The following is a 16,259-nucleotide window of genomic DNA, read 5'->3' as shown; positions in this document are numbered from 1 at the left end:
GTAAAATGACCATTTTACCCTTGACCAGGTCAAAGTACAAGTCAAAGTCAACTTCCAGTTGACCTGAATCACCGAGTTGGCTTGCCAACTCATCGAGTCTCTACCCATTCGAGTGTCCTCAATCCGACTCTACTCGTCGAGTTAAGCATTGACTCAACGAGTTCTCCTTCTAACTGATGTCCATAAGTCCTTCATCCTACTCGCGGAGTTGTATGAACAACTCGTCGAGTTCATCTTCATCCGATGAAAACTCTATAATGAGACTCGCCGAGCTGTATGAACAATTCGCCGAGTCTGTTCTTGAGGTAAGAAGATTGCCTTGGACTCGCCGAGTCAGGGCATTGACTCGCCAAGTCCCTCCATGGATGGGTCTGGTTTCCGACTCACTAAGTCCACCCGCGACTCACAACTCCACTCAGCAAACACGAAAAAGGGGAAAACTCGGGGACTCACGGCTCGACTCGCCGAGTCCGATGAACGACTCGCCGAGTCATTCACATGCAATTACTATACACTCGATTCTTCTTGAATCCAGCTCATACTATACATAGATCTGGGCTCTTAGGGTAGGTTTTACACGTAAAGTTTCCAACTTTACATGTACACATGCATAGGATGGGGATTTAAGGCTTAATAAAGGCTAAAATGGTAGATCTATGACATTCAAGCACTTTACTCCCATAAAGGCCATGGATCTAAGCTTCTGGAGCTCAACCCTGCCTAAATCTAGAGGTTAATCAGCTCATTACAACCCCTAATCCACAACTAAGCTTGGAAATGGTTCAAGAAGGACTTTAATGGTGCCCTAAGGGACTTTAAGCATAAAAACATAAGGAAACTGAGTTATACCACATTGAATCTCTAAAATATCACCAAGATATCGGGCCTCCTTCTTCTCCTCTTGATCTACTCTCCTTCTTCTCTCAAAATCTTCAAGAAATCACACCAAAACACTTCAATCTCACAAGAAGAGGGGTTAGGTCGATATAAGGAGCTCTGAGGGTGAAGGAGTCGGGCTTGGGGCGCACAAGGTTGCTTTAAATAGGGTGAAAACCTTTGAAATTAGGGTTTCATCCAGACAGCGGGGACTCACCGAGTCCAGCATATGGACTCTCCGAGTCGCCAACTTAAGCGTGCTCAAAATCCCAGCTCTACTCGGCGAGCCGGGCCTACAAATCGCCGATTCCAAGGCTAAAAATGTAACTTACTTAGATAGGTCATACGTACCAGGAACCAGGTGCTAGAAATCTCCCCTACTTATTTTAGACTGCGTCCTCAAAGTCTGCTGCTCGATCCTGGAACAACTCGGGGTAATGTTCTATCATTTCTTCCACCGGCTCCCAAGTCCACTCCGAACCCTTCCGGTGCTGCCATTGCACCTTCACTAAGTCCACCCTCTTGTTCCTTAGATCCTTCGACTTCCGGTCGAGGATTGCGACTGGGCGCTCAATGTATATCAGGCTGCCATCAACCTGAATATCTTCTAACGGCACCACCGTTGAGTCATCCACTACGCACTTCCGCAACTGGGAGACATGGAAGTTGTTGTGGATCTGATTGTGTTCGGCTGGCAGATCCAGCCTATATGCCACCTTGCCTACTCGGGCTACAATCCTGAACGGTCCAATCTATATCGGGCCCAAATTGCCCCGCTTCTTGAATCGAATGACGCCCTTCCAACGAGACACTTTCAGGAGAACCATATCCCCGACCTGGAACTCCAAGTTTGATCGGCGCTTGTCAGCGTAAATTTTCTGCCGACTCTGCGCAGACTGAAGCCTGCTCCGAACCTGCTGAATCCTCTCGGTCATCTTGAGCACCACCTCTGTGCTCCCCATGACCCTTTCGCCAACTTCACCGTAACATATCGGGGTCCTGCACCTCCGTCCATACAACATCTCGAATGGAGGATGGTCAATACTTGTGTGGTAGCTGTTGTTGTACGAGAACTCATCCAAGGGAAGATAGGTATCCTAGCTACCACCGAAGTCTAGAACGCACGCACGCAACATATCCTCCAGAGTCTGGATGGTCCGCTCGCTCTGACCATCCGTCTGCGGGTAAAGGCGGTGCTAAAATGCAGACGAGTGCCCAACTCATCATGGAACTTCTTCCAAAACCTGGAAGTGAAACACACATCTCTGTCTGATATCACTGACACAGGCACCCCGTGCCGCGCCACTATCTCCCTAATATAGATATCGGCCAACTTTTCGGCCGAGATACTCTCCTAGATCGGAATGAAATGGGCGCTCTTGGTCAATCGATCCACGATGACCCATATCGAATCTACTCCTCGCGCAGTCTTGGGAAGCTTTGTGGTATAATCCATCGTAATATTTTTCCATTTCCACAACGGGATGTCCAACGTCTGCATCTTGCCGTGCGGCCTCTGATGCTCGGCCTTGACCTTCCTGCAGGTCAAGCACCGCTCGACATACCAGGCCACATCCCACTTCATGCAGGGCCACCAATAGTCTAGAAGAAGATCCCTATACATCTTCGTCGCCCCTGGATGAATGGAGAATCAGGATTTGTGTGCCTCCTCCATTAAGATCTGGCGCACGCCTCCGTGATACGGAACCCACACCCTACTGTGTAGTGTTAATAATCCTCATCTATTATAATCGAAGGAGGTGACTTGACCCACTATCTGCTCGCTCTTCCGATGCTCCTCCTTCATAGCCTCCTGCTGAGCTTCTCGAATCTGCTCTAACAGTGGAGTCACCACCTTCATCCTCATACACACATCCTTGATCGGCGCCACCTTACGTCTAAGCGCATCGGCCACCACATTGGCCTTTCCCGGGTGATAAAGGATCTCGCAATCATAATCCTTCACCACGTCTATCCACCGACGCTGTCTCATGTTCAGATTCGGCTGATCCATGAGGTACCTCAAACTCTTGTGATCCGTGTAAATGGTACACCAAACCCCATAAAGGTAATGTTGCCAAATCTTGAGGGCGAAGACCACCGCCCCCAACTCTAAATCATGCGTCGGGTAGTTCGCCTCGTAAGGCTTCAGTTGCCTCGAAGCGTAGGCAATGACATGCCCTCTCTACATCAGTACCGCGCCCAACCCCGAAATGGACGCGCCACAGTATACCACAAATTCCTCCACGCCCTCGGGCAGGGCTAAGACTGGCGCCTCGCACAATCTCTGTCTCAGAATCTTGAACGCTGCCTGCTACTCAGGGCCCCATTGAAAGACCATAGCTTTCTTAGTCAACCGTGTCAAGGGTACGACTATCTTGGAGAAGTCCTGAATGTATCTCCGATAGTGGCCCGCTAATCCTAGGAAACTCCGGTTCTCGGATGGAGACTTCGGAATCTCCCATCTCATCACGGCCTCCACCTTCGTCGGGTCTACTGAAATCCTGTTCTGGTTGAAAAGGTGCCCAAGAAACTACACCTCACGCAACCAAAACTCACATTTGGAGGACTTGGCGAACAAGCTCTCCCTCCTCAAGGTCTCCAGCACCTCCCGTAGGTGCTCCTCATGCTCCTCATGTGTCTTGGAATAAACCAAGATATCATCAATAAACACTATTACTGACCGGTCTAACATCAGTCTACATACGCGGTTCATGAGATCCATGAACGCGGCAGGGGCATTGGTGAGCCCGAAGGGTATCACCACAAACTCGTAGTGGCCATAGCGCGTCCGAAACGTAGTCTTCTGCACATCCTCCTCCCTGACCCTCATCTGATGATATCCTAAATGCAAATCAATCTTGGAGAACCAAAATGCTCCCTGAAGCTGGTCAAAGAGATCATCAATCCTCGGGAGTGGGTAACGGTTCTTCACCGTTACCTTATTCAGCTCCCGATAATCTATACACATCCGAAGTGACCCGTCCTTCTTCTTTACAAACAGAATCGTGGCTCCCCAGGGTGAACTGCTCGGTCTAATAAATCCCTTGTCTAGCAGCTCCTGCAGCTGCGTAGACAACTCCTGCATCTCGGGAGGATCCAACCGATAGGGTGCCTTGGCTATCGGAGCCGCACCAGGGACTAGGTCGATCCTGAACTCCACCTAACGCTTCGGAGGTATCCGAGGCAGCTCCTCGGGGAATACGTCCGCAAACTCTCGAAATACGGGCACCTCGCCCACCGCCGCTCTACCCGCCTCCCGGGTATCCATAACATATGCGACATATCCCGCGCAACCCTGTTGAAGGTAGAGCCTAGCCCTCGCTTCTGAACATACTGTGGGTCCATGCTGTGGCCTCTCGCCGTGGATCACCAGCTCTCCCCCACCTGGGGTCCTGATCCGCACTAGCTGTTGTGCGCAATCTATCACCGCCTCGTTAGGACTCAACCAATCCATGCCTATAATCACCTTGTTCCCATGCAACGGAATGGGAACCAAATCCACCCAGTAGCGCTCCTCGAATAACCTCAGAGCACAATCTCTGAACACTGCTGATGCCCGCACCGATCGAGCATCGGCAATCTCTACCTCTAAAGGGCAATCCAACATTCCCGAAGACTCAGTGAACTTTTTGCTAAGCACAACAGAAATAAACGATTGGGTGGAACCCGAGTCAAACAACACCTGAACAGGGATACCGTTCACATGGAACGATCCTAATGCATATACACAGAGCACATATCAATAACATAACATCTTATAAATAAAATAGAGGGAAAGAATCATACCCTTCACCACATCGGGTGCGACACGTGCCTCCTCGGTAGTCAGCTGAAATGCCCGGCTCCTCACCACTGGAGCCTCTGCCTTGCCCTGCCGGCCATCATTGATCCGTAGGGTCGCTGGAGCTGGCGCCTTCACTGGCGTTGTTGCTGTCAACTTGGGGCAATTGGCCTTCTTGTGTCCCTCTGGATGTAGTGGAAACACAGCAACTCAGATGTCTGTATCACAGGTGCAAGGGCGGTATAATCCCTGCTGAAATGCCCCGTCTTGCCGCACTTATAGCAGCCCGATGATCCCAGTCTACATGCTCCCTCATGAGTCCTGCCGCATTTCCGGCAACGGCTCGGTCATGACTGGCCTTTCGGCCTACTATTTGATCCCTTGGGCTTCTTCCCCGAAGCCCCTCCTGTCTGTCCCTCCTCTGTCTTCCTCTTCCAGATGTGCTCCAGATCTATCTCCCTCTCCCTTGCCCTGGCAATCATAGAGTCCAAGGTGGGGCAAGCTGAAAAACTGACATGCTCCCGAAGATCAACTCGGAGCATGTCATGGTAGCGGGTCCTCCTCATATCCTCATCACCCGCGTACTGGGGCACCAACAATGCCCTCTCCTGGAACTTGGCGGTGATCTCCGCCATAGTCTCCGTCGTTTGTCTCATATCTAAGAACTCTCTGGCATGCTGCTGAAGCTCGACAGCCCGCGCAAACTCTGCCCTGAACCTGGTCACGAAGTCCTACCAGGTCATAGCCTCGACAGCCGAGGCTCCCAACGAGTCACCAACGGACTCCTACTAATCCCTAGCTCGATCTCGTAAACACTCTGCTGCAAACCTCACCTTCGACCCCTCAGGGCAGAAGCTAGTCAACTGTGCAGACTCAATGTCTGCAATCCATTGCTTGGCAGCTATGGGGTCCTTCGCCCCGTGAAAATCCGGCGCACCACTACCCCTGAAGTCCTTAAAGGATAGTGTGCGAGATCCCGACTGGACAGATGTCATGTCGCTCCTGAATGCCTTGAGGCGATCCTCCATCAACTCGACTATCCCTTCCTTGATCGACCCGAAGATAATGGGGGTCGACTCAAGGATGCCCCTGGTGATCTCTGACGCGATGAACTCGCATAGCCTCTCATCTACTGGCTCGGAACCTGATCCCGAACCCGATCCCTCTCCTGAACTGCCAACTGCTGGTCTCGAACGTAGTACCACCATTCTGGAATACATAAATAACAACCGTTAGTGATACTGGTACTTCTTGAGGGATCACATCTACTACAAGTTCCCTGGTCTTATCTTGGCCTTCCTTGGTTCGGGTACGGATCCTCTGCTTTCAGTAGTACGGGCCCATACTACCTTCCACATCTATCCGTACCTTCTTCAAGGACTGCCTCGACTCCACCAGATCCCTTTCACTACTGCTGATCACTGCTATACTCATCCTAGGCTTGCCTTAGGGAAATCTCTGACTCCACCCTACCCGATCCTTAGTTGCTGAAGGCCCTCTTGTAATGCTAATTAGCCATTACTTGAATACTATCACATGTGATGAGGCTCAGATAATCCTTCGAGTAACAGACTCGTCCCTACAACTGTTAGACTCTGACAAGAGCTATGCAATGGGGCCAAATTCAGCACTCTAAGATTATTCGGCCCGGATCACATGTGACATGACGTATTCACCTAATGGCTATCTCCCATCACTCAGAGTCCCACGAAGCACAAAGCAAGCAACAATCAGACAAAAGGAAACAATCTCAAGCAAATCTGCTTTCATAGAGAGGAACTGAACTAGCATACAGTGCTAAACTCATACCATCAGGCATAACCTAAACAGGCTATCCTACTGTTGTCTACTCAATTCTAGCATGCAATTTTTATACACTGAAGCACATAAAGCAGGCACATAAGGCATCACTGCTAGATCCTTAGTCCTATTCTAGCATGCTGTTCTACTGAAACTGATAAACATAACATAAGCTTGTATGGGTACTTTGGGGAATACTTACTTGAGCTCAGCTGGTCGCGCACATCATACACTTTGTTCCTTCTTAAAGCTCTTTACTTATCCTTTTAGAAAACTTTTTCTTTTTCAAAATCTTTCAATCCCTCGATTTGAGTTCAGACACCCCCGAAGGTGTGTCCGAATCCCTCAAACCAGGACTCTGACACCAACTTGTAACGACCCAATTTTTCACGTCCAAGAATATCATTTTTTAATTAATATTTAGTAAAATCATTTGCAAATAAACATTGTCTGATCAAACCATTTCATAAACATATACTATGTCTGAAAACCAAAACATGTGAACTATCAAAATATCAGAGTATGAATCCCAGAACAATCCCATGAATACGGAAAAACAGTGTGCGTGTATGATGTGCCGCTACCGCGCCAACTCCTTCCCCTTCGACGAAGAGGTACCTGAAACCAAAACTGTAAACTGTAAGAACGAAGCTTAGTGAGTTCCCCCATCGTACCACATACCATACGATCACATAACAAACATACTGCCTGGCTATCCTAGCGTGCCTGACTACCCGGTGTGGCCATTTTGCGGTGCCGTCCTACCCGTGTCAAGCCATTCTGGGGTGCTGACTACCCATCGGTCCTAACAACCGATCCTCGGGGACTATTTCACCCCTACTGCTACTATCACATATATCATAACATAAACATACTATCGGACATATCTGGGGTGTTCGAACTACCCTTTGGTCCTAACAACCGAACTTGGGGACTATTCCCCACCTACTACCACTATCACATATAACATATCATGCCGGCATATAAACATATCATCACATACTGTCAGACATATCTAGGGAGTCTAACCTACCCTTCGGTCCTAACAACCGAACTCTACTACTATCACATATAACATATCAGGTAGTGGCAACCTAGATGATATCACAAAGACAATCATCTAACATACAACTCCTGTTGGTGGGCCGGCATTGTGGCCGTAGACCCACCGCTACTGGAAGGTAACTCACCTCAAAGTAGCTGCTGATTCGAGCGGGAACTGACTGTCTACTGCTACTGCTGTTGTTCCGGAAGTCCTCCGGCTATAATTCACACAAAACATTCAGTCAAACACTACTAGCTGTACTTAGGGTAAAATGACCATTTTACCGTTGACCAGGTCAAAGTACAAGTCAAAGTCAACTTCCAGTTGACCCAACTCGCCGAGTTGACTTGCCAACTCGTCGAGTCCCTACCCATTCGATTGTCCTCAATCCGACTCTACTCGTCGAGTTAGGCATCGACTCGACGAGTTCTCCTTCTAATTGATGTCCAAAAGTCCTTCATCCTACTCACCGAGTTGTATGAACAACTCGTCGAGTTCATCTTCATCCGATGAACACTCTATGCTGAGACTCGCTGAGCTGTATGAACAACTCACCGAGTCTGTTCTTGAGGTAATAAGATTGCCTTGGACTCGCCGAGTCAGGGCATTGACTCGCTGAGTCCCTCCATGGATGGGTCTGGTTTCCGACTCACTAAGTCCACCCGCGACTCACAACTCCACTCAGCAAACACGAAAAAGGGGAAAACTCGGGGACTCGCGGCTCGACTCGCCGAGTCGTTCACATGAAATTACTATATACTCGATTCTGATTGAATCCAGCTCATACTATACATAGATCTGGGCTCTTAGGGTAGGTTTTACATGTAAAGTTTCCAACTTTACGTGTATACATGCATAGGATGGGGATTTAAGGCTTAATAAAGGCTAAAATAGTAGATCTAGCTCATTCAAGCACTTTACTCCTATAAAGGCCATGGATCTGAGCTTCTGGAGCTCAACCCTGCCTAAATCTTGAGGTTAATCGGCTCATTACAACCCCTAATCCACAACCAAGCTTGGAAATGGTTCAAGAAGGACTTTAATGGTGCCCTAAGGGACTTTAAGCATAAAAACATAAGGAAACTGAGTTATACCACAATGAATCTCTGAAATATCAAGATATCGGGCCTCCTTCTTCTCCTCTTGATCTACTCTCCTTCTTCTCTCAAAATCTTCAAGAAATCACACCAAAACACTTCAATCTCACAAGAATAAGGGTTAGGTCGATATAAGGAGCTCTGAGGGTGAAGGAGTCGGGCTTGGGGCGCACAAGGCTGCTTTAAATAGGGTGCAAACCCTTGAAATTAGGGTTTCATCCAGACAGCGGGGACTCGCCGAGTCGCCAACTTAAGCGTGCTCAAAATCCCGGCTCTACTCGGTGAGTCGGGCCTACAACTCGCCAAGTCCAAGGCTAAAAATGTAACTTACTTACATAGGTCATACGTACCAGTAACCAGGTGCTACACAAATTATGCACAATCAATAGAAAACAAATAATCTCTGATACCATTAATGGGTTTTATAGGTTATAAAAATACATATGAAGCGAAAATCTTAACCCTTAAGTTCACATGCAACCTATAAATGATCTATGTTTTCTCTAATTAATAGCAATAAACAACGAACAACAAGAACCCTAAGAAACGATAAGTATTTCAAAAATACAATATGGAATAGGATTTACATACCTTTGATTTATTATAACAAATAAATATGATTATCGTATTCATTACTTCTTTTGAAAGCAAGCACCAAAAGCCCAGTGCCTCTAATGACTTGTACCCGAAACCCTAAAAACTAGAAGATAAATGGAAAGAGGAGAAGGGAAGCAAAATTTCAGCTCTTCCTTGAGGTATCAAGTCAACAAAAATATGGAGCCTTAGAGTCCTATTTACAGATGCTTAAGGAACCCTAGAAAACCCTAATTTGAATATAATAATAATAATTCAAATTTGGTAATTATCTAATCCCTTAATTATCTAAAATGAACATTACAAAAACCAAAAATGGGCATGCCAAAACTGGCCATCCCAAGAGGGTTATAGAATCCTTTTCTTGTTCAACTTTTGAACAGTTGCAGCTTAGATCAATGCATCTTTAATTAATCCAATTAATCCCAAAATTTATCTCAATTAATTTCTGATTAATTCTTAATTAATTAATACTATTTCTAATTAATATATTAACAAATAATTTATTAGAATCAATAAATCAACCCCTCTCTCTCTCTCTCTGTCTCTCTCTTTAAATGTCATTCTATTTAGTTACTAGTTATGAGGGCAACCCAAAAAGGATTTTGCTTTTAATTAAGTATATTGCTATTTAGTTATGATCTTAGACACCTTAATCTAACATTTTTATTTTAATTATGTTTTTCCGCTACTCTTTGCTACTTTGAAGATATGTAATCATACATGTGACGATGTAAGATAATTTGGAATTATGTAATCATGATACTTATTGTTCATGTATGCTTTGACAGTAATATTGATAGACGTCGCGCCTCCCGACGTTTCTGCCGTCGGCTGGGGCATGACATTATGCTAGCAAGGGCTCGTAAACGTAAAAAAATAGTAAGAAAAAGAAGGTAACTTGCTTTTGAGACTAGTCTCAAAAGCACGTGCATATGATTCAAGTCTCAAAAGCAAATAAAATGACATATAGTGGCACATTTCTTGATTATGAACTTTTTCGTTAAAATTGAAATATTTAAACAAGTGAAATCAAGAAATGGATCCTTTTTAGCATGGGGAAAAATGGATGACTTGGAAAGGTTCACTAAAAGCGCGTGCATATGATTCAAGTCTTACAATCGATCAAATTGTGGCACAACAAACTGAGAAAGATAATAGGGTGAACCCAACTCGGTTTAAAAAACTTGTTACTCATTGGTTTACTGGAATATCAGGTATTATATTTAGTTTCTTACATAAACTAAAGAATTTATCATTTTACTCATTAGTTACCCTTAATGGCCTAGCATGCTTTTATTTCATTGAATCCATACTTTCACCTTTTAGTTAAAACAATTTTACACTAAAAATAGAAAGTACATTGCTATTTTAGGTAAAAGATAATGTAAATTTATGGAAAATAATAATAAAAAAAGTTAGGTAACCTTAATGGCCTAGCATGCTTTTTGTTCATTGAATCCCTACTTTTACCTTTTAGTTAAAACAAGTTTACACTAAAAATTAGAAAGTACATTGATATTGTGGGTAAAAGATAAAGGAAATTTATGGAAAATAATTATGTAGAGCATGTGTGATTTGAGGAGAAAGAGCCGAGCAAAGATGGATGAGCCCCATGTTTCTGGGACAAAATCATTTGCTCGACTTGCTCACGAAGAGGTATTATTATATTTTATTATTTTGACTTATGTTATTGTCTTTTTTTTAATTATTTATTTTTCATCAAACATAACTACGTCTTGTTATAGGCATTAAAAAATAGTGTATACCCAACACGAGGACAAATATATGTAAAAACCCGCACTCGTAAAAATGGAAATATCGTGAATGAAAAAGTCGCTCAAGTTATGGTAATGATTTCCCTAGACATTATATATGCATGTTTTTAATCATATCAAGTCATATACTCTTTGTTTCATTTTGAACCTTGTAATTTGTCCCACTTTCAAAGTATTAGAAACATACTTTTAAAGTAGGTTGCTATACTATGATAGTATAGCAACCACTTTCAAAGTATGTTGCTATTAATTTGAAAGTGGGACAAAAAAAGTGGGTGAGAAACATTTGTCATGTTTTTTGTATGTTGCTATTATGCAGACTTCCCTACAAGCCATTGCAAGCAATTCCTCAAATACCCAAGGATCAAATACCCTAGGATTTGTAGATGATTTGCCAAATGATGACTACTCTAAAGTTAAAGGTCCTAAAAAAAGAGGGTATATCAGATGTGTTGGAAGGATGCCTACTGTAAAAGAGAAGGTTGTTTCTTGTTCTAATGATCCGAGTGTCGAATAACTAAAAACTATGGTGAACGTTATGGCAAATCTCATCCAAGAACATATCCCAAATGCAAACTTGTCTGGAATTCTAAGCAATATGAACATACAGGTACATATGTCATCTATAATTGCATTGTTCCTTTTCAATTACCCTATGAACAAAAAAAACATTCATTAAAATTAGTCCATTATCATATTTCCAATTGGACTCAAGAATGACCATTGTTGCCTTCTAAATGATCTTCTTGGTGTACATATGCATCTCTTAAAACACATTCTTCTTGTTCATTTGTACAAGACTGGTAGAAGATATCTAGAGTTGGACACCAATGTTCTATGTCTTCTTTAATTTGTTTCAGATGTCGTGCAGCACTTCTACAGTTCCATGCAACTCTAACTCAGTTAACCAGAGAGCATCTTCTGAAAGTCATCATAATGATGGTAATCATTTTTATGAGCTTTTATCTTTCCTTTGTTCTTATAAATATAGTTTATTTGTGTTGAGTGTTATAATATTTATTTTCTAAACTAAGCCTTATTTCACTGGATTCTGGAATATCTTTGTTTTTTGATAGGGAATTACTAGCATTGATTCTAGAGTATGAGATAACACAATTTATTCAACCTATCATGTCTTTGTATCTTTGTTTTTTTATATGCATGTTTTAACTTTGTTCATTACTTTATGTTTAGCATGTACTTAGAGATATTTGATATTTACATAGATATTCGATTCAAAAAGTTAAAAGAATATTGATGAAAAACAATCAAATTTTGATTATTTTCGTTGTGCTACAATTTAGTTATTCATTTTATTTTATATTATAGATGAAATTGTATTGTGGTAAATAAAATTGTCACTAAAATCTTAAATATGTAACTAAAAGTTTGCATGAATTTTTTAAATCACATGAGCTTTTTAATGGCACAAAATATATGCCACAATTTTTTTTTTCTGCTATGACACATAAAAAATGCCATTATTTTTTATTGTGGTAAATAAATAAGTACCACTATAATCTTAAAATGTGTAACTAAAAGTAACATAAATTATTAAATCAACACAGATTTAGTGGCACAAAATATGTGCCACAAAACAAATTTGTTTTTCTGTGACAAATAAAAAAATGTCATTGAAAGCCTAAAATCTGCAGCAGCAAAAACAAAAAATGCCACTAAAAGGTTTTAGTGGGAAGGTTTCTAATGGCATTTATTAAGTGTGCCGCTGATTTTTGAGAAGCCTTTAGTGGCATTTTTTTGGACTTTTAGCGGCACTGTTTGTGTTTTAGTTTGGAGCATTAGTGACGACATCAGGTTGTCCTATTACCTAAAAGATAACATAAGCAAAACATTGAATAGTCTAAAAGATTTATGGCTTTGGGCACACCTTTAGCAGCGATAAAGACAATAACAACGACACCAAACATATCCGTTTTCTAAAGTCAATATACATGATAAACTTTACAACAATACTAAAATTTTAGGACCATACATAATGAAACATTCTGGACAAAAACGAAAACTTCTCATACCACATCACTAAATCTTGTAATTTATTCAAACTTTTTTCATACCACATCAATGAATCTTGTAATTTATTTTATTAACAGATATTAAAAATAGCACATATAGCTCAAAAGATATATATATATATATATATATATATATATATATATATATATATATATATATATATATATATATATATATATATATATAGAGAGAGAGAGAGAGAGAGAGAGAGGAGAGAGGTACGTTCCATTGAAATTAAAAATAAATTAGAGATCTTAAGATTCAACATCAACAATATATTTCAAGTTTGCCGCTCTAATCCTCCGGCGTATCGGCGCGGAAGGCATGATATAATCATAAATGATTATATAGCATCGTCCGTTCCTTTCTCCTCCGCCACAATCACCACCACCACAACCGCCACTGCCACCACTACTACCACCACCTTTGACACCAGTCGACCCCACCACTGTCACCTCTATCGTTTATACCACCATCATCTCTGTCACCACCACCTTTTCTGCTATTAACTGTCATAATTCGTATATGATTACTCAGTCTGTGAACGGAGATATATGTATAATCTTTTATGATTACACATACACTGTTGTTGTTGGTACACTAGAGCGTTAGAGCAGGAAATGAAAAATTTATAGCTGTGGTTGAATCTCAATATCTCTTTTTCTAATCTCAAGTGAACCGTCCTCTCTCTCTCTCTCTCTCTCTCTCTCTCTTTATATATATATATATATATATATATATATATATATATATATATATATATATATATATATATATATATATATATATATTGATAAACTACATACAATTCAAAATACCACATGAACCAAAATTGTAATAAACTTTGTAACAAAACTAAAATTTAGGACCGCACATAATGGAACATTTTTGACAAAAACCAAAACTTTTCATGCAATATCAACAAATCTTGTAATTTACTCTATTAACAATTAGTAATGATATCATATAAAGGCTTTTTGATATGTCTTTTATCGGTTCTAGTAAGAGAGTGAGTCTAGCTTAGTTGAGACTGTTTGATATCATATTAGGAAATATTTAATTCATTATTAGTTCCTCTCTTACCGGTCAGATTCATGGTTCTGTTTGACCCATTAGATCTTGATTCAATCAACAACTATCCAATAACTCTCACTTGTAACACAGTCATTTTACTTGAGTAAAGAACATATACGAAAACCATTTAAGCTAAAAAATAGTCTTTTGGTAACTATATAAGTTAAAAAGACTACCAAAAAATAACCAATATTTTATTTTTCTAAATGTATACCAAAAGATTTGTTTTCTTTCTTCTACAAATAGGTTTTGAGAAGTGAGGGTAATATTTGTATGACATGATGATGATATGAAAAGCTTCTTGGCTTTAGATGAAATTTTGAATGTTTAGGTTAGAAAAAAAGTGAAGAAAATGATAGTGTAGAGAAAATATGCGTGCAAGTATATGTTTATTTTATTTTACTTTTTTATTCTTTTTTATTAATTTGACCAACCTTTAAAATCGTATGTTATGCATCTCTTATGACAAAAGTGACATAACATTGAGGTGGCTACTAAAAAACTAATGTGACACGATATGACATATACTCTATGTAGTTAATAGCGGCGCTATAGCGGTTAGCGGAGGTAAAGAAACGCTATTTCAAAATGACGGTTAGAATAGCGGTGGCGCTATTAGCGCCACGATTTACAGCGATTATGGTCACCATTATAGCGGCACTATAACCGTTATTTGAATAAATTCTACTTTTGGGCAATTTTACATAAAAAAAATGTTTTTTGTGTCATTACATTGAATAAAATTGTTTTTTTTAACCTAAACCAAAACTTTTGTGTCATTTCATTGAATAAAATTGTAATTTTATTACTGTCATGACTTCCATTAAAACCTTGTATGTGTTGTCTTGCTAATTATGTTGAAAACTTGCAGTACTACATTATGATTAACTATCAAATTACTTAATCATTTTACTTGGTAACTCCAATTGTGTTAAAATATGATAAAATAGTAAGTATTTCATATGTTTTCTTGTTGATTGTATTAAAGTATGATTAATTGTGACATAGGTAACTAGTATGTGAAGTATCATTAACTAATTATGATATTTAAAGTATGATTAACTAAATATGATAAGTAAATTATAATTTACTAATTAACTAATTAACTAGATTGGGTTGAACTTTAAAATATGATTTACTGATTAATATATATATATATATATATATATATATATATATATATATATATATATATATATATATATATATATATATATATAAATTCTAATGCCACGAGAATCGCGATTTCAAAAACGTGACCGCTATTAATTTTTACATGTAACTGCTTAGCATATACTATGCACTCCTTGGGTCCTTACCGATAATTTGGGCGACTTCATCCCCACCTAAAAGTTGCGCTAGACTATCTTGGAACTCGAAAATTAAGTGTTTAGCGCCATAGTTATGGTAGTGTGCATTTGAGGTGAGTGCAATTCACACATCACAAGTTCTGCTTAATTTTCCTCAAACAAATTAATCTATTTTTATTGGGAATATGGCATCTCATAGTCTTATCGTAAACGGTTGTACAAGTTTGTGACATAAAAGCATTCAGATGAGAAACAAAGACGACCGAGACACGTGGTCTAACATTCCACCGTTGGCGGGTCCTTGGAACCACAAGTGACAGCCGTGGGATGAGACTCAGGGTCAGGGTCTTGAACCTTCACCATTTCGTTTTCTGGATCTCCTTTTTCAACGCCAGACATTTGCATTTCTTTGTTCTTTCCCCATAGAAGAATGTACAATCCTGCTACGACAATAGCGGATCCCACTAAACTGTTCACAACCAACCAACCAAAAACCGGATCAACGACAGGATAGAATAATTATATGATCAATGAATAAAGTAGCAAGTACCTTCCAAGATGTAATGGTTCATGTAGAAATGGAATGTCGAATACTGCTGCTATTATCTGAACAAGAGGACTGAAAGCAGAACTGAAAACTGGACCCCTTTTCCTTCACGCACCACGACATCCCAACAAAGCAAAACCCCGACCCTACGATCCCCTGTAAGCAAATATTATCTGGAAAGTGAGATGGAAAGCTTCAAATCATTGTCATAGAAATGCATCTTTCTTTTTAACCTTTATATACAGTTGCAACGCTAAACATGAAGAAAAAGTATGGCAGTAGGCAGGATGCTTTTTAATTTGACTTACAGCATAAAGGAT

General features: G+C 40.7%; 1 protein-coding gene across 1 annotated transcript in view; it reads right to left on the bottom strand.

Moving 5' to 3' along the window:
• Positions 1-15,540: 15,540 nt before the first annotated feature.
• The window catches only part of LOC111907398 (WAT1-related protein At1g01070), a 112,760-nt gene continuing 112,041 nt past the window's right edge, over positions 15,541-16,259 (bottom strand). Inside the window, exons 3-4 of the mRNA XM_052769648.1 lie at positions 15,943-16,044; positions 15,541-15,861 (exon numbers count right to left, since the gene is read on the bottom strand). Coding sequence (XP_052625608.1) covers positions 15,669-15,861; positions 15,943-16,044 — 295 coding nt within the window. The 3' untranslated portion in view covers positions 15,541-15,668. The remainder of the gene's footprint in view (positions 15,862-15,942; positions 16,045-16,259) is intronic.

This window comes from Lactuca sativa, chromosome 3 (genome assembly GCF_002870075.4).
Source record: "Lactuca sativa cultivar Salinas chromosome 3, Lsat_Salinas_v11, whole genome shotgun sequence".
In the NCBI taxonomy this organism is placed as follows: domain Eukaryota; kingdom Viridiplantae; phylum Streptophyta; class Magnoliopsida; order Asterales; family Asteraceae; genus Lactuca; species Lactuca sativa.
The sequence above is the reverse complement of the archived record's forward strand: the minus strand, read 5'-3'. Positions and strand labels throughout refer to the sequence as shown.